The following is an 18891-nucleotide window of genomic DNA, read 5'->3' on the forward strand; positions in this document are numbered from 1 at the left end:
GCGCAATCTCGGCTCACTGTAGCCTCCGCCTCCCGGGTTCAAGCGATTCCCCTGCCTCAGTCTCCCAAGTAGCTGGGATTACAGGCCCCCGCCACCACGCCTGGCTACTTTTTGTATTTTTAGTAGAGATGGGGTTTCACCATGTTTGCCAGGCTGGTCTCAAACTCTTGGCTTCAGGTCATCTGCCTGCTTCGGCCTCCCAAAGTGCTGGGATTACAGATGTGAGCCACTGCGCCCAGCAGTACCCCCAATTATTTCAGTATTCATGATCCGCAGGAAGGAATACATATGTCTTGTTGTTGTTGTTTTGTTTTGTTTTGTTTTTTGTATTTTTAGTAGAGATGGGATTTTGCCATGTTGGCCAGGCTGGTCTCAAACTCCTGACCTCAGGTGATCCTCCTGCCTCGGTCTCCCAAAGTGCTGGGATTACAGTTGTAAGCCACCATGCTGGGCCATGAATACATATGTTTTATTGAGTTCTTTTTTTTTTTTTTTTTTTTTTTTTGAGATAGGGTCTCACTCTGTTGCCCAGGCTAGACTGCAGTGGCACCATCTACTCACTCCAACCTCGACCTCCCAAGCTCAAACGATTCTCCTACCTCAGCCTCCCCAGTAGCTGGGACTACAGGCGTGCACCACCATACCTAGCTAATTTTTGTATTTTTTGTAGAGACAGGGTTTGGCCATGTTGCCCAGGCTCCTTGTTTTTCAATGAATGTATTTACAGCTATAAATTTTTCCTTCTAGCACTGCTTTCTCTGCATTCCATACATTTTGATATGCTGGATTTTCATATTTGTCTCAAGGTTGTTTTTATTTTTTATTTTATTTATTTTTATTTTTATTTTTTTGAGACAGTTTCCCTCTTGTTGCCCAGTCTGGAATGTAGCGGCATGGTCTTGGCTCACTGCAACCTCCGCCTCCTGGATTCAAGCGATTCTCCTGCCTTAGCCTCCCGAGTAGCTGGGATTACAGGTGCCCGCCACACCAGGCTAATTTTTGTATCATTAGTAGAGATGAGGTTTCACTATGTTGGCCAGGCTGGTCTCGAACTCCTGACCTCAGGTGATCAGCCTCCCAAAGTGCTGGGATTACAGGCATGAGCCAATGTGCCCGGCCTCAATAGCCTCAAGCAATCTTGTCACTTCAACCCCCTAAGCCGGGACTACAGGGAGGCACCACTGTGTCTGGCTTGGATCATATTTTAAACATCTACTCTGCCTATCTCTGTTTTTTGATTGGAAAGTTTAATCCATTTCAATTTAAAGGAATTCCTGAGGTGGAAGGCCCAACTTCAGCCATTTTACCATTTGTGTTCTGTGTGTCTTGGAGCTTTTTTGTTCTTTATTTCTTCTATTACTGCCTTCTTTTCTGTTTGACTTTTTGTAATGAGACTTTTTGATTCTCTTCTTATTTCCTTTCGTGTATTTTCTATAGATATTTTCTTTATGGTTACTATGGGGATTACATTTGACATTCTAAGTTATAATAATATAACTTTATTTTATTTTATTTTGAGACAGAGCCTCATCTGTCACCCAGGCTGGAGTGCAGTGGTGTGATCATGGCTCACTGCAGCATCAACCTCCTGGGCTCAAGCAATCCTCTCACCTCAGCCTCCCGAGTATGTGGGACTATAGGTAAGGCCCACCATCCCTGGCTAATTTAAAAAAAAAAATTTTCTACAGACAAGGTCTTACTACGTTGCCTGAGCTCTTGAACTGGTGAGCTCAAGTGATCCTCTCGCCTCAGCCTCCCAAAGTGCTGGGATTACAGGCATGGGCCACTGTTCCCAGCAAAGGTTTAAATGATACCAATTTAACTTCAATAGCATAGAAATATTCTATTCTATTAATTGAGAACTAGTCTTGCTATGTTGCCCAAGCTTAGATTTGAACTCCTGGGCTCAAGTAATCCTCCTGTTTCAGCCTCCCGAGTAGCTGAGACTACATGCATGTGCCATTATGCCTGGTTATGGTATAAACATACTCTATTTCCTTTTTTCTTTTTCTTTTTTTTTTTTTTTTGAGACGGAGTTTCGCTCTTGTTGCTCAGGCTGGAGTGCAGTGGTGTGACCTCGGCTCACTGCAACCTCTGCCTCCCGGGTTCAAGCGATTCTCCTGCCTCAGCCTCCTGAGTAGCTGGGATTACAGGTGTGTGCTATTACGCTCGGCTAATTTTGTATTTTTAGTAGAGACAGGGTTTCTCCATGTTGGTCAGGCTGGTCTCAAACTCCAGACCTCAGGCAATCCGCCCGCCTCGGCCTCCCAAAGTGCTGGGATTACAGGCATGAGCCATCACGCCTGGCCCAGATACTCTATTTTTATAGTGTCCTCTCCTTTTATGTTATTTTTTAAATTTTTATTTACTGATTTATTTGAGATAGGATCTCACTCTGTGACCTAAGCTGGAGTACAGTGGTGTGATCATGGCTTACTGCAGCCTTGACCTTCTGGGCTCAAATCCTCTCACCTCAGCCTCCCAAGTAGCTGGGACTATAGGTGCCCGCCACCATGACCGGCTAATTTTTTTATTTTTCCATAGAGATAAGGTCTCACTATGTTGCCCAGGCTGGTCTTGAACTCCTGAGCTCAGGCGATCCTCCTGCCTGGACTCCCAAAGTGCTAGGATTACTGGCGTGAGCCACTGCCCCGGGCTCTTTTATGTTATTAATGTCACAAATCACATCTTTGTATATTGAGTGCCCAATATCATAGAAATATAATTATTTTTATTACTTTTCTTGAGAAAGCATCCCACTCTTGTTACCCAGGTTGGAGTGCAGTGGCGTGATCTCAGCTCACTGCAACCTCCACCTCCCGAGTTCAAGCGATTCTCCTGCCTCAGCCTCCCAAGTAGCTGGGATTACAGGCATGCACCACCATGCGTGGCTAATTTTGTATTTTTACTAGAGACAGGGTTTCTCCATGTTGGTCAGGCTGGTCCTGAACTCCCGACCTCAGGTGACGCACCCGCCTCGGCCTCCCAAAGTGCTGGGATTACAGGCATAGGCCACTGTCCCCGGCTTTCTTTTTGAGACAGAGTCTTGCTCTGTCACCCAGGCTGGAGTGCAGCAGTGCGATCTCAGCTCACTGCAACCTCCGTCTCCCAGGATCAAGCGATTCTCCTGCCTCAGCCTCCTGAGTAGCTGGGATTACAGGCATGCTCCCCCACATGTGGCTGATTTTTGTATTTTTAGTAGAGATGGGGTTTCACCATATTGGCCAGGCTGGTCTCGAACTCCTGACCACAAATGATCCACCCACCTCGGCCTCTCAAAGTGCTGGGATTATAAGCATGAGCCACCGTGCCTGGCCAGTCTTAATTCTTTCTTTCTGGGCCTCTGTGGTAACTGTAATTTCCTCTGTGGTTGCCTTTGAATGACCTAATTGTCAATGTCTGGGTCCCAGGAGAAAAATAAAATAACAAAAGTACAAAAAGAAAATAAAATTTCAGCTAAGCGAGGTGGCTCTTGCTTATAATCCCAGCACTTTGAGGGGCTGAGGTGGGAAAATCGCTTGAGTTCAGGAGTTCGAGACCAGCCCGGGCAACATAGCGAGACATTGTCTGTACTAAACCTAAAAAAAAATTATCCACGTATGGTGGCACTTGCCTGTGGTCCCAGTTCCTTGGGAGGCTGAGGTAGGGGGATTGCTTGATCCCAGGAGATCGATGCTGCAGTGAGCTACAATAGCACCACTGCATGCTATCCTGGGTGACAGAGCAATACCTTGTCTTAAAAAAAAAAAAAAGAAAAAGAAAAAGAAAAAAAAAAACAATACCTTCCAAATTCATTATGCCAAGGGGAAAAGTTAAGTACTTAAGTCCTAGAAACTGAGTCTTATAATACAGCTTCTCTGATGCATGACTGATGCTTCCTGACCTTGTTTTGAGACTGTAGCCATCACTCTTTGTTCTTCATTCAAACCTATACTAAATGATGTAGGATATATATACCCTTGCGACTGTTACTGCTTTACAATAGAATGTTAAGCAACCCCCATAGAGTGTAATCAACGGTAGTCAATCACATCTTTTTTTTCTAATTTTTAATTTTTTTTTATTTTGAGACAGAGTCTCGCTCTGTCGCCCAGGCTGGAGTGCAGTGGCATGATCTTGGCTCACTGCAACCTCTACCTCCTGGATTCAAGCCATTCTCGTGCCTCAGCCTCTTGAGTAGCTGGGATTACAGGCATGTGTCACTATGCCCAGCTACTTTTTGTATTTTTAATAGAGACAGATTTTCCCTATGTTGGCCAGGCTGGTCTTGAACCCCTGATGTCAGGTGATCCACCTACCTAGGTCTCCCAAAGTGTTGGCATTACAGGCGTGATCCATGGCACCCAGCCTCAAATCTTATGTCTGTATATTAACATCTGTATGGAAATGTATTTCTGTTCAGCACCTCTGTTTTTGCCTATATAGACAATCTTCACTTTTCCCCACACTGGGATCATTGATCACTATTCTTCGGTGTCAGCATGTCCCTGATGACCACCTTTGTACTTTGTGTTTGAATAAGCTCTTTTTTTTTTTTTTTTTTTGAGACAAGGTCTCGCTCTGTCATCCAGGCTGGAGTGCAGTGGTGCCATCATAGCTTACTGCAACCTCGATTTCCTGAGATCAAATGATCCTCCCATCCTAAGCCCCAAGTAGCCGGGACTACAGGTGCACCCTATCATGCCCAGCTTATTAAAAACAATATATTTTTTTGAGAGATAGGATCTCACTATATGGTCCAGGCGGGTCTCAAACTCCTGGGCTCAAGCCATCCTCCAGCCTTGGCCTCCCAAAATGCTGGGATTATAGATATGAGCCACTGTGCCTGGCCTTGAATAAACTATTTTAACTGGACCTTGAGCCTTTTGATTATTTTAGGTTGACAAAGGGAAAAAAATAAAAGGCATCAGCTCTTTATATCCCCCACCACGCCTGGCTAATTTTTTGTATTTTTAGTAGAGACGGGGCTTCACCGTGTTAGCCAGGATGGTCTCAATCTCCTGACCTCGTGATCCACCTGCCTCGGCCTCCCAAAGTGCTGGGATTACAGGCATGAGTCACCGTGCCCGGCCAATTTTTGTATTTTTTTGTAGAGATGGGGTGGGAGGGTTTATTTACTATGTTGCCCAGACTGGTTTCAAACTCCTAGGCTCAAGCAATCCTCCCGTCTTGGCCTCCCAAAGTGCTAGGATTGGAGGCATGAGCCACTGTGCTCAGCCCCTGGCTAATTTTCATATTTTTTAATGGGGTTAGGGGTTGGTCTCACTATGTTGCCCAGGCTGGTTTCAAACTCCTGGGCTCAAGTGATCCTCCTGCCTTGACCTCCTAAAATGCTGGGATTATAGGCATGAGCCACCATGCCTGGCTACAGATTCTTTATGATTTTTATTCTGCCATCTTCCCTGAATCCTCCAACCTGCTTTTCTTTGTTTTCAGGCGAAGTCTTGCTCTGTCGCCCAGGCTGGTGTGCAGTGGCACGATCTCAGCTCACTGCAACCTCCACCTCCCGGGTTCAAAAATTTTTTGTATTTTTAGTAGAGACAGGGTTTCACTATGTTGGCCAGGCTGGTCTCGAACTCCTGACCTCGTTATCCACCTGCGTCAGCCTCCCAAAGTGCTGGGATTACAGGCATGAGCCACTGCGCCCAGCTTAACCTGCCTTTTTTTTTTTTTTTTTTTTTGTTGAGACGGTTTCACTCTTGTTGCCCAGGCTGGAGTGCAATGGCGTGATCTTGGCTCACCGCAACCTCCACCTCCCCGATTCAAGCAATTCTCCTGCCTCAGCCTCCCGAGTAGCTGGGATTACAGGCATGTGCCACCAGGCCCGGCTAATTTTGTATTTATTTATTTATTTATTTATTTATTTATTTATTTTTGAGACGGAATCTTGCTCTCTCTCCCAGGCTGGAGTGCAGTGGTGCGATCTCCGCTCACTGCAAGCTCCGCCTCCCAGGTTCACGTCATTCTCCTGCCTCTGCCTCCCGAGTAGCTGGGAGTACAGGCACCCGCTGCCACGCCCGGCTAATTTTTGTATTTTTAGTAGAGACGGGGTTTCACTATGTTAGCCAGGATGGTCTCGATCTCCAGACCTCGTGATCCGCCCGCCTCGGCCTCCCAAAGTGCTGGGATTACAGGCGTGAGCCACGGCGCCCGGCCTAATTTTGTATTTTTAGTAGAGACGGGGTTTCTCCATGTCCCGAACTCCCGACCTCAGGTGATCTGCCTACCTCGGCCTCCCAAAGTGCTAGATTACAGGCGTGATCCGTTGCACTCGGCCCAACCTGCCTTTTAATACTAATACATTACTTTGGGTCTCATCCCACATCACTTCATCAGAGAGCATCCTTCCTCTCACCTCAGTTACTTATACTTTTTTTCCACGTATAGATGTTTTTTCAGGGACCGGAGGGTATGGGAGGAAGCCTTGGCACGCCTCATCCCAAATCCCCGCTTACCCGAACATCAGGCCCTCCCTCCTCTTCTTGTCCTCCCTGGCCTAGCCTGGGCTCCCTCCTGTTCTGAGGCAAGGCGATTGCTCCATTTCACAGTGAGTGTGGAGTTTCCTGCACATACTGGTGACCTGGTGTCCAGAAGGAATTAGAAGGAAGAGCTCATGGAGTGCCAGAAGAAGACAGTGCCTACTCTGGCAAGCTAGAAGCAAGCTCTGCATTAAATGCAAATATTGGCCGGGCACGGTGGCTCACATCTGTAACCCCAGCACTTGGGGAGGCCTAGGCAGGAGGATCATTTGAGCCCAGGAATTCAAGACCAGCCTGGTCAACATAGTGAGACCCCTTCCCCCCGCCCCCCCTCCCCGGTCACACACACAGCACCAATAACAAAAACAAAATTAGCAGAGTGTGGTGGGGCGTGCCTTTTGTCCCAGCTACTAGGGAGGCTGAGGCAGGAGGATCGTTTGAGCCCGGGAGATTGGGGCTGGAGTGAGCCGAGATCATGCCACTGCAGTTCAGCCTGGGTGACAGAGCAAGACCCTGAAAGAAAAAAAAGAAAGAAAGGAGGGAGGGAGGGAGGGAGGGAGGGAGGGAGAGAGGGAGGGAGGAAGGAAGGAAGGAAGAAAGAAAGGAAGGAAGGAAGGAAAAAAAAAAAAACAAGGCCAGGAGCGGTGGCTCACGCCTGTAATCCCAGCACTTTGGGAGGCCGAGGCGGGCGTATCACTTGAGGTCAGGAGTTCGAGACCAGCCTCGGTAACATGGCGAAACCCCGTCTCTACGAAAAGTACAAAAATTAGCCAGGCGTGGTGGGGGGTGCCTGTAATCCAGCTACTCGGGAGGCTGAGAATCGCTTGAACCCGGGAGGCAGAGATTGCAGTGAGCTGAGATCGCGCCACTGCACTCCAGCCTGGCGACAAGAGCGAAACTCCGTCTCAAAAAACAAACAAACAAACAAACAAACCTTCAAATATCCCTCGGGCTGGGTGCAGGGAGGAAACTCGGCTTGAGAGGCGCAGTGGCTAGAGCCACTCAACACTGCTCCGCACGGCCACGTTTCCATGGCTTCCTACGTCACTCAGGCCTTAGGGGGCGGGGCATGGCACCCTATCCAATCAGGGGCGCCGGGGCGGGGCCCTGCCAACTGTCCATTCAGATGCGCCCGGGAGAGGAGGGCAGGGCCTGCGCCTCCCTACGGAGCCTTTGTTTCTGGCGTCCGCCCCCGCCCGGGCTCGCGTCTCCGTTTCTCCGAGAGGCCCAAGGTGTCTCCGCCGTAGCTTCTGTCGCGCCGTGACCTGTACAGGTCGCGGGAGTCGTAGGGAGGACGCCGGGACACCTGGAAGCCGAGAAATGGTGCGTGTGAGGGGCCAGGCGTCCCCAGACCGGGGGGAGGGGCTGGTTGGAACCGGCCGGAACCGGCCGGTACAGGCTGTGGAGGGACCTAGGCCTCCCTGCGGCGTCTCCGGGGTCTGGGACCCGAGTTCCCTCGGCCGCAAGGTGGGGCTGGGCCAGGAGCTGGGACCCCGGGCGTCCTGTCCTGTCCCTGCGCGACGCCTGCGGCCCCGCAGCCCCGCGTCTCCCCAGATGGTGCGGGGGCCGCGGGAGGGTCATGGGGGGAATCCCGCCTTGGATGTGGGGTTCGTGTGACAGGAGCTGCGGTCTGTGGCCGTCCCCCACAGTCCCGCCTTTCTCCCGTTAAAAATTAAGAGTTTATTTGAGCAAACAGCGGTTCATCGATGGAGAAGCTCCCGGTCGTGGTTTGTGGCTTGGGGATCCGTTGGAGGGAATGGAAGGAAAGGCTGTAAGGTGCAGGAGGAAGCGAACCAAATTCAGTACTTGGTTGGTGACAGTTATGTAGTCGCCTTATTTGCTCTATCCAGGTGGATATTTTCTGCTTATGTAGTCAGAGGTGGATTGGTGGTTGTGGTTTATTAACGCTAAATTTTATTTCCTTATAAATGGTAATTTATAAGAATTTCATTTGAGGCTGGAGCGCGGTGGCTCACGCCTGTAATCGCAGCGCTTTTGGAGGCCAAGACAGGAGGATCGCTTGGGCCCAGGAGTTGAAGACCAGCCTCGCAGTATAGCGAGACCCCGTCTCTGTTAATTTTTTTTAAATGAACATATTCAGACTGAGACCAAAAAACTACTACAAATTTTTAAAATATAAAATCAAATAAAAGAATTTCATTTGACTTAGATTTCTGTTTCCTTGGCTAGGAAACCAGGACACCATAGCCACAGCCCTCTAATTGTCTCCTAATTAATTATTTTAACACTCCCCAGGGGGACAGGGTCCCAAATCCTTGACCTTGTTCCCCTAGCCTGACTTTATTTGGGGCTTGCAAATAATTCTTGATACCACTTCTTTCACCATATTCCCAAAAGGTAACTCCAGTCACGACATTATCAATTCTTTGTCCTTTATTGCACATTTCAAACTAATTAATTTGTATTATTTTTTCAAGGAGCAATCGATTGGTCTTTTAAAAATATTTGCTTTCTATTTCTGAACATTTCACAGGAGAGGAAAGCAGAGAATACATGTATGAGACCCTGCTGTAAAAAAGCCTTTGTGCCTCTTCTCCTTTTCTCTATCCTAGGCACAGGGATGTTCTCAGAATGTCTTTTGGTTGGCCTGGCGCCATGGCTCATGTCTGTAATCCCAACACTTTGGGAGGCCAAGGCGGGAGGATCACCTGGGGCCAGGAGTTTGAGACCAGCCTGAGCAACATAGTGAGACCCGGACCCTAAAATAAAAAAGCAAAAAACAGTGTCTTTGGGTTGGGGTTCCCCTTTGGAAACTTTAAACTGTGATGTGTCTTCAGAGCATCCTCCTTTCCTGGTCCTGGGCTTCAGGGCTGTTTGGGCTGACATAAGATGCCCACAGCAGCCAGATCTCTTGAAGGGTCTGGTGAATATCAGCCTGCTCCCACTGGACAGCCTGAAGTACGGGGTGGGGCCTCTTAGTGGAGGAGCTGGGTGTCCTGGGGTCGGAGGAATCTCTTGATATCCCCTCCCTCTCAAAGCTCACCCCTGGGACACTCAGCTTTTCTACCCCTAATTCCAGATCCCATTCCTTGGGGGACACATTTGTGTCCAGCCAAATGGATGATGGTATTGAGGGGAAAAACAGATATGATTCTTGCCCTCTGGATTCTTTTAGACTAGTGAAGTGACAAAACTTATCCCAAGGACAGGAAAACCCATCCCATTGAGGTGATGCAAGAACCTGAAAAGCAAAATGTACTTCAGGCAGACGGGGGCAAAATGCAATGTCTCTTGGAAGGGTGGTCACTGAGCCCTTCAGTGAGCAGGTTAGGGGATGGGCGATATCCCAGGTGATAGAATGACCTGACCTAGGCTGGGCGCAGTGGCTCACACCTGTAATCCCAGCACTTTGGGAAGCTGAGGTGGGCAGATCACTGGAGGCCATGAGTTCGAGACCAGCCCAGCCAACATGGCTAAACCCTGTCTCTACTAAAAATACAAAAATTAGCTGGGTGTGGTGGCAGGTGCCTCTAATCTCAGCTACTGGGGAGGCTGAGGCATGAGAATCGCTTTAACCTGGGAGGCAAGGGTTGCAGTGAACCGAGATCACGCCACTGCACCCCAGCCTGGGTGACAAAGCGAGACTCTGTCTCAAAAAAAAAAAAAAGAATGGTCTGAAACTTGAGTCAGACGTACCTCTGTTCCCGGTTAGTGCAGCCCCTTCCTGGGTTTGTCCCCTGCAAAAGATTTGTTCACTTACTGCAGTTTCAGTTTTTTTTTTTAAGTAACTATAAATGTATTTCATCAGTAGACACTGAAATATAAGACAGTTTTCCAAAGAGGCGAGAAGGAAGTGGCTTTCAGAAAACATTAAATATCTAGTCTTATATTTGTTAAAAATTATTACTTATACGGCTGGGCGCGGTGGCTCACGCCTGTAATCCCAGCACTTTGGGAGGCCAAGGTGGGCAGATCACGAGGTCAGGAGATCGAGACCATCCTGGCTAACATGGTGAAACCCCATCTCTACTAAAAACACAAAAAATTAGCCGGGCATGGTGGCGGGTGCCTGTAGTCCCAGCTACTCGGGAGGCTGAGGCAGGAGAATGGCGTGAACCTGGGAGGCGGAGCTTGCAGTGATCTGTGATTGTGCCACTGCACTCCAGCCTGGGTGACAGAGCAAGACTCCATCTCAAAAAAAAAAAAATTATTACTTTTTTCTTTCCCAAAGCAAGTGTAGTAAGTTTCTCAAGTATGTTATTTTTTTGGGGGCGGGGGGGGGTGGGGGTGGGGCGTGGTGATTTCAAACGGAATTCCAGGGCTTAGTGTTGGGAATACTAAGGAAAAGAAAGAGAGAAAAACTGTCTTCTATCATGACTGCAGAAAAATGCGTACATTTCCACAGTGTAGCAAATAAATTGGTGAATTACAGAGATTCACCAAAACATCAATTCCTCTGCTTTGCAGGGTGGCAAACTTGTGACAGTGGATAACTGTTCTCTTCCTGTTATCTGGACATCAGAGTTTAATGCTAAGTCCTAATAGGACAGGACTTGGTAAGTCCTAGAAGTGTTCCAATATGATTTAGTACATGATTTGTTACCACAGAAAGAATAAATAACATGTTTATTGTCTGAAGAGGATGGATACTTATACTTCTTCTGTTAAGGTATGAAATATAAGTGCCCTACAATCTCCTTCCTTGCTATAAACAGTGAATTGGAGTGATTTTGCTGGAATCTTCAAACCCTGGGTATTTTCTCATTGAAAATTAAGTGCATAACCTTGCCTGGGAAACAGAGACAGCAGACAGTGACTTCAAACTAAGGCCAATCTTGAGCCTTCAAAGAGAGGACATTATAGGCCCAGTTGTTCTGCTAGGGAGCCTCCCCTGCAGTGTCCCAGCTGCTCACAACTGACCTTGGGTGGAGCCCTTTATAGTGAGAGAAGCTCAGAGCCCTGGAAAGCTGGGGATTTATAGGCAGAGGTGGTTGAGGTGATGCCTTTCTGAGAATGTACTTGCTATTATCTTGGGTCTGTTTGTAGATGTTTCTAATGAAACAAATCTGGATTTAGGTAAGGAGTGATCTCTTTTTTGTGACAGGGTCTCACTCTGTCTCCTAGGCTGGAGTGCAGTGGTGCGATCATAGCTCACTGTAGCCTTGATCTCCTGGGCTCAAGGAATTCTTTCACCTCAGCCTCCCAAGTAGCTAGGACTACAGGCACGTGCCATGACGCCTGGCTTATATTTTAAAAAGTTTTTTTAATAGAGACAGGATGTTGTTATGTTGCCCAGACTGGTCTCTAACTCCTGGCCTTGAGCAATCCTCCCACCTTAGCCTCCCAAAGTTCCAGGATTATGGGGGTTGGGGGGGGAGCGCCACCACACCAGACAGGAATGACTTATTCTAAAGGATGATTGAAAGGGGAGAAGGCACCAAGTATAAAATCTTCAAGCATCTCAGGCTGGGCGCGGTGGCTCACGTCTGTAATCCCAGCACTTTGGGAGGCCGAGGCGGGCAGATCACAAGGTTAGGAGTTTGAGACCAGCCTGACCAACATAGTGAAACCCCATCTGTACTAAAAATACAAAAATTAGCCGGGCATGGTGGCACGTGCCTGTAATCCCAGCTACTCGGGAGGCTGAGGCAGGAGAATCGCTTGAACTCAGGAAGCAGAGGTTGCAGTGAGCTGAGATCGCACCACTGCACTCCAGCCTGGAGGACAGAGTGAGACTCTGTCTCAAAAAAAAAAAAAAAAAAAAAAATCTGCAAGCATCTCAAAGTTTATGCAGAAAAGGATTTTCTTTCGTAGGGAAGAGCAAATGATGAGAAAGAAGGTGGGAGGAAGAAGGCAGGATGCAGGGTGCAAAATCCCACCTAGATCCTGAAGGCAGTCTCTTCTTAGGAGGGTCATCAGAGGGGTTGTATATAGGCTCAGGCTGAGGGTGGGTCAAAGTTCAGGGGCTGGAGGAAGGAGAAAAAACTTAACCAAAGTTTTGTTAACAGGTACTTTGTTCTGACTGATCACTGAAGACAAAGCTGTTCAGCTAATCAATTGTGAGGAAAATAAAGGGAATTTCTAGTCTGTGTATGGCTTTGCCATAGGTAAAAAAGCAGTGTCATCTAAGTCATAATGAGAAGAGTGTTCCTTTGTGTAACCTGCTCCTGCAGAATATCCATAGCTATTTCCAGGATTACCTACCTGCCCAATCTTTGCCGCCATTTTCCCTTACATCCATCCCTTCCGTTTGGCCATTTCTGATTTATATGCAGTTGCTGAGAAGTATGGGTGATACCTGGGGCTTGTGACTGGCATCTGCAGTGGGGCACTGTTATGGTAATGAGCCCTGAACTTGTGGGGTCCCGGTTAACTCTGGGTAGTGTCAGAATTGATTTGAATGCTTAATTGGTGTTGGAGAATTGGAGATTTGGTTGTGTTCAGCAAACACCACACATTTGGTGTCAGAAATGGTATATGAAAAAAGACACTAGAGATCAGAACCTTCACCTGACTCTGAGTAAGTGTTTGCTGGTGAGAATCGAGACCCTGGAGGAGGGAGCATTTCCACACTGTGAGGAGAGGAGAGTGGGGTGTGTGAAGCACCTGTGGACTCACTACCCAGGTTCATAAATGGGCGTTGGGCATTTCTGGTATGTCCTGATCTCATCTCCCATCTGTACCCACAGGTGACCAGGTCCTCATTTTTAAAAGGTGGTTCTTAATAGTTTTACCATCTATTTGTCATTAGGCTGAATTTTGCTTGGCTTTTCCTCTTTTGAATTTTTAGTAAGTTATTAGCATTAATATTATGCCAAAAAGGGTTTTTTGTGGTTTCTTTGCCTGTTTGTTTCATGCATGCTGGTTTCTGCATTTAGTTTGAGGGTTAGGATTTCAGCAAATGAAATTTTGGGCAGGGGATGGTGGTGGAATACAAACATTCAGTCTGTTAACAACCCTAACTGTATTTTGTACAACATCTTGGCTATTCTTAGCCTTTTTTTTTTTTTTTGAGATGGAGTTTCACTGTGTAGCCCAGGCTGGAGTGCAGTGGCGCTCTTGGCTCACTGCAACCTCTGCCTCCGGCCTCAAGCGATTCTCCCACCTCAGTCTCCCAACAAGCTAGGACTACAGGTGCACAGTACCACACCAGCTAATTTTTGTATTTTTTTTTTTTTTTTTTGTGGAGACGGGGTTTTGCCATGCTGTCTAAGCTGGTCTTGAATTCCTGGGCTCAAGCAATCCACCCGGCTATGCTTCCCAAAGTGTTGTGATTATAGGTGTGAGCCACTACGCCTGGCCTTATTTTTGTCTGTTTTTTGTGCAAGTGATATCATCCTATATGTTATATTGTATGTCATCTGTCTATTTCACATAGCCATGAATCTTCCATGAAATGGTATTTTATTCACTATTTTACTTAATAAACTTTATTATTTAGACCGGTTGTAGTTTGACAGAAAAATTGAACAGATAATACACAGAGTCCATATTCTCCTCCACAGGTGATTGTTTTCCCCTACTTTTCTTTTTTTTCTTTTCTTTTTTTTTAAGAGACGACGTCTTGCTCTGTCACCCAGGCTTGAGTGCAGTGGTGCAGTCACTGCTCACTGCAGGTTAGACCTCCAGGGCTCAAGTGATCCTGCCGCCTCAGCCTCCCAAGTAGCTGGGACCACAGGTGTGTGCCACCGCACCTGGCTAATTTTTTTTTTTGTAGATGGACTATGTTGTCCAGGCTGATCTCTAACTCCTGGGCTCAAGTGATTCTCCTATCTTGGCCTCCCAAAGTACATAAATATGATATCATATATATCATATAATTGATGAACCAATGTATCATATATGATGATGATCAGAATTGGTGAGCCAATATGTTACTAACTAAAGTTTAGACTTCATCAAAATTGGTAATTTTTGTTCTTCAAAGGACACCAAGAACTTGAAAAGATAATTCACCAAGTGGAAGAACGACTTGCAAATCCTGTGTCTGGTGGGGAGTCGTATCCAGAAGCAGCCTGAGTCTCAGTCCCCTCCATCACACTCCATCAGGGTAGGGGCTGAATTGGCAGCCAGAACTCCCAGGTATCCTGTCCCATCACTATAGGAGGCAGTCTACCTCCTGGACCTCTCTCTGGGCAGTTGTGCACCTGCAATCCTGGATCTCACCCAGATCATGGGGTGACAACAGGGAGTGGCCGTCTGGAGAGAAATCTGAGCCTGGTGTTTTGGGTTTGTGGGTGGGAGGTACTCTCAGGACACCCTCCCCCTCCATGGATTCAGACTTGGGTGGGCCCAGCAGAATGGCATGTGTGGTTCCCAGCTCCTTCATCTCCAGTGGGAGGGAGCCTGTCACCACCTATGCATTTCAGATATATGAACCAGGGTCTCAAGTTTACAACCTTGTTCCCTGTTAAAGAGAGATTGCACTGGAAACTTGTTAAGAATGTCAAGGAAAAGTTTATTAAGCACAATTACAGTGAGTCATGACAGCTGTAATAGGGGAGGGAGATTGAACTCAACCTTGAATGCAGCAGGAATATTATTGGATTTATAGCCAATGGACAAGGTGAGGGAGAGAATGGAACTTGGTTGGGTCTCATAGGTGGGGGAAAAAGAACTTGATTGGATATTAAGGTAGGAGGAGTCTCTATAAACTACCTTAGAGGGATTCTTGCTGAAACTGACTTCTGCAGGCCAATGCCAAGCCCTAGTCAAAAAGAGGGCTCTGAGGAGCTTGACTCAAGTGTGGTGAAGGAAGGAGTACTTGAGACCTCTTCAGCCTAGTTTTTCCTTCTTTTTTTTTTTTTGAGCTGGAGTCTTGCTCTGTCGCCCGGGCTGGAGTGCAGTGGTGCGATCACGGCTTACTGCAGCCTCTGCCTCCCAGGTTCAAGCAATTCTCTGCCTCAGCATCCCAAGTAGCTGGGGTTACAGGTGCCCACCACCACGCCTGGCTAATTTTTTTTGTATTTTTAGTAGAGACAAGGTTTCGCCATCTTGGCCAGGGTGGTCTTGAACTCCTGACCTCATGAGCCACCGCGCCCAGCCTCTTCAGCCTAGTTTTTCCAGGGCTCTGTATTAGTCTGTTTTCATGCTGCTAATAAAGACATACCCAAGACTGGGTAATTTATAAAGGAAAGAGATCTCATTGACAGGTCAGTATGGCTGAGGAGGCCTCAGGAAACTTACAATTATGGTGGAAGGGAAGCAAACGTGTCCTTCTTCATGTGGCAGCAGCAAGGAGAAGTGCAGAGTAAAGGTGGGGGAAGCCCATTATAAAACCAGATCTCATGAAAACTCACTATTATGAGAACAACATGGAGGTAACCACCCCAATGATTAAATTATCTCCCACTTGCTCCCTCCCGTGACACGCAGGGATTATGGGAACTACAAGAGGAGATTTGGGTGGGGACACAGCCAAACCATATCATTACACCCCCAACCCCTCCCAGATCTCACGTCCTCACATTTTAAAACAATCGTGCCCTCCCAACAGTCCCCCAAAGTCTTAAATCATTCCAGCATTAACTCAAAAGTACAAGTCCAAACTCATCTGAGACAAGGCAAGTCCCTTCTGCCTATGAGCCTGTAAAAGCAAAAACAAGTTAGCTACTTCCTAGATTCTAAATGGGAGAAGTTGGCCAAAACAAAGGGGCTAGAGGCCCTGTGCAAGTCCCAAATCCAGTAGGGCAGTAATTAAATCTTAAAGCTTTGACATAGTCTTGGCTGGGCGCGGTGGCCCACGCCTGTAATCCCAGCACTTTGGGAGGCCGAGGCAAGCGGATCACGAGGTCAGGAAATCGAGACCATCCTGGCTAACATGGTGAAACCCTGTCTCTATTAAAAATACAAAAAATTAGCCAGGCATGGTGGCACGTGCCTGTAATCCCAGCTAATCGGGAGGCTGAGGCAGGAGAATTGCTTGATCCCAGAAGGTGGGGGTTGCAGTGAGCTGAGATCATACCACTGCACTCCAGTCTGGGTGAGAGCCAGACTCTGTCTCAAAAAAAAAAAAGTCTCCTTTGACTCCATGTCTCACATCCAGGTCACGCTGATGCAAGAGGTGGGCTCCCTCAACCTTGGGCACCTCTGCCCCTGTGGCTTTGCAAGGTACAGCCCCTACTCCTGGCTGCTTTCACAGCTGGCACTGAGTGTCTGTGGCTTTTCCGGGTGCACAGTGCAAGCTGTCAGTGGATTGACCATTCTGGGGTTCTTGAGGATGGATGGCGGCCCTCTCCTCACAGCTCTACTAGGCAGTGCCACAGTGGGGACTCTGTGTGGGGGCTCCAATTCCCACATTTCTCTTTGCACTGCCCTAGCAGAGGTTCTCCATGAGGGCTTTGCCCCTGTAGCACACCTCTGCCTGGACACCTAGGCGTTTCTGTACATCCTCTGAAATCTCGGCAGAGGTTCCCAAACCTCAATTCTTGTCTTCTGTGCACCCACAGGACCAACACACCACATGGAAGCTGCTGAGGCTTGGGGCTTGCACCCTCCGAAGCCATGACCCGAATTGTACCTTGCCTCCTTTTAGCAATGGCTGGAGTGGCTGGGCACAGGGCACCAAGTCCCTAGGGTGCATACAGCAAGGGGCCCTGGACCAGGCCCAGGAAACCAACCATTTTTTCCTTTTAGGATTCTGGGCCTGTGATGGGAGGGGCTGCCATGAAGCTCTATGATGTGTCCTGGAGACATTTTCTCCATTGTCTTGGCGATTAACATTTGGCTTCTCCTTACTTAGGCAAATTTCTGTAGCTGGCTTGAATTTCTCCCCAGAAAATGGGTTTTTCTTTTCTTTTCTTTTTTTTTGAGACAGAGTTTCACTCTTGTTGCCCAGGCTGGAGTGCAGTGGCGCAATCTTGGCTCACTACAACCTCCACCTCCTGGGATCAAGCGATTCTCCTGCCTCAGCCTCCCGAGTAGCTGGGATTACAAGCATGTGCCACCACGGCCAGCTAATTCTGTATATTTAGTAGAGAAGGGGTTTCTCCATGTTGCTCAGGCTGCTCTCAAACTCCTGACCTCAGGTGATCCGCCCGCCTCAGCCTCCCAAAGTGCTGGATTACAGGCATGAGCCACCATGCCCGGCTGGGTTTTTCTTTTCTGTTCCATTGTCAGTCTGCAATTTTTCCAAACTTTAATGTTCTGTCACCTCTTGAATGCTTTGCTGCTTAGCAGTTTCTTCCACCAGATACCGTAAGTCATCTCTCACAAGTTCAAAGTTCCACAGATCTCTAGGGCAGGGGCAAAATGCCGCCAGTCTCTTTGCTGAAACGTAACGAGTCACCTTTGCTTCCAGTTACCAACAAGTTTCTCGTCTCCATCTGAGACCACCTCAGCCTGGACTTTATTGTCCATATCACTACCAGCATTTTGGTCAGAGCTATCCAAGAAGTCTCTAGGAAGTTCCAGACTTTCCCACATCTTCCTGTCTTTTGAGCCCTCCAAGTCTCTAGGACGTTCCAAACTTTCCCACATTTTCCTGTCTTCTTCCAAGCCCTCCAAACTGTTCCAACCCTTGCCTGTTCCCCAGTTCCAAAGTTGCTTCCACATTTTCAGGTATCTTTACGGCAGAGCACCCCACTACTCAGTACCAATTTACTATATTAGTCCATTCTCACGCTGCGAATAAATACATACCTGAGACTGGATAATTTATAAAGGAAAGAGGTTTAATTGACATACAGTTTAGCATGGCTGCGAAGGCCTCAGGAAACTTAAATCATGATGGAAGGAAAAGCAAACATGTCCTTCACATGGTGGCAGCAAGGAGAAGTGCAGAGCGAAAAGGGGGAAAAGCCACTTACGAAACCATCAGATGTCGTGAGAACTCACTATCATGAGAACAGTATGGAGGTAACTACCCCCATGATTAAATTACCCCCCACCGCGTCCCTCCCACAACATGTGGGGATTATAGGAACTACAATTTAAGATGAGATTTGGGTGGGGACACAGCCAAACCATATTAAGCTCAAAATAAGTTCCTAAGTTTCTGGTTTCCCTTGCCACAATCCCAGATGTCAACTTCCCCTCTCCAATTGACATTATCTTCAATTATGTCCCCCCCGTGCTGGATTTGAAGCAGCTATAATATTTTAGTTGTTTAAATTTTCCATAGAATAATAAATAACAATTTTAAAGATTTATCTTTTTGTTAGTGTATATTTTACATGAGACAAAAGCTATTCAAGTGGTGAGTAGCCATTTGAAATTACATTGTATAAAATCTGTGTCCCTAATGATTCGTGGTGTTGAGCATATTTGTATGTGCTTATTGGCCATTTGTATATATCCTGGAGAAATGTCCATTCAAGTTCTTTGCCCATTTATTATTTATTTATTTTTATTTTCACTTTTTTTTGGAAAGAGCTATGATGCCCAGGCTGGATTTGAACGCCTGGGCTCGAGATCCTTCTGCCTGAGGCTCCTGAGTAGCTGGGATTACAGG

The 18891-nt window shown here is 47.3% G+C and overlaps 2 protein-coding genes across 13 annotated transcripts in view; one reads left to right on the forward strand and one right to left on the reverse strand.

The window, feature by feature from the left end:
* Nucleotides 1-7549, reverse strand: part of ACP5 (acid phosphatase 5, tartrate resistant) — a 22710-nt gene extending 15161 nt beyond the window's left edge. For all 9 annotated transcript variants that reach the window (XM_054539773.2, XM_054539770.2, XM_024236751.3 and 6 more), the window contains exon 1: nucleotides 7414-7549. The gene's annotated coding sequence lies outside the window, so the exon portion shown is untranslated. The remainder of the gene's footprint in view (nucleotides 1-7413) is intronic.
* Nucleotides 7530-18891, forward strand: part of ZNF627 (zinc finger protein 627) — a 22607-nt gene continuing 11245 nt past the window's right edge. Inside the window, exon 1 of one of the 4 annotated variants that reach the window (XM_009252811.4) lies at nucleotides 7530-7802. In XM_009252811.4, the coding sequence (XP_009251086.4) occupies nucleotides 7800-7802 (3 nt within the window). In that variant the 5' untranslated portion in view covers nucleotides 7530-7799. Of the gene's footprint in view, nucleotides 7803-14367; nucleotides 14523-17331; nucleotides 18297-18891 lie in introns of those variants that run through there. The other 3 variants (XM_054539766.2, XM_054539765.2, XM_054539764.2) reach the window with 3 other exon arrangements.

The sequence above is a fragment of the Pongo abelii genome, chromosome 20, assembly GCF_028885655.2.
Source record: "Pongo abelii isolate AG06213 chromosome 20, NHGRI_mPonAbe1-v2.0_pri, whole genome shotgun sequence".
Classification (NCBI taxonomy): Eukaryota; Metazoa; Chordata; class Mammalia; order Primates; family Hominidae; genus Pongo; species Pongo abelii.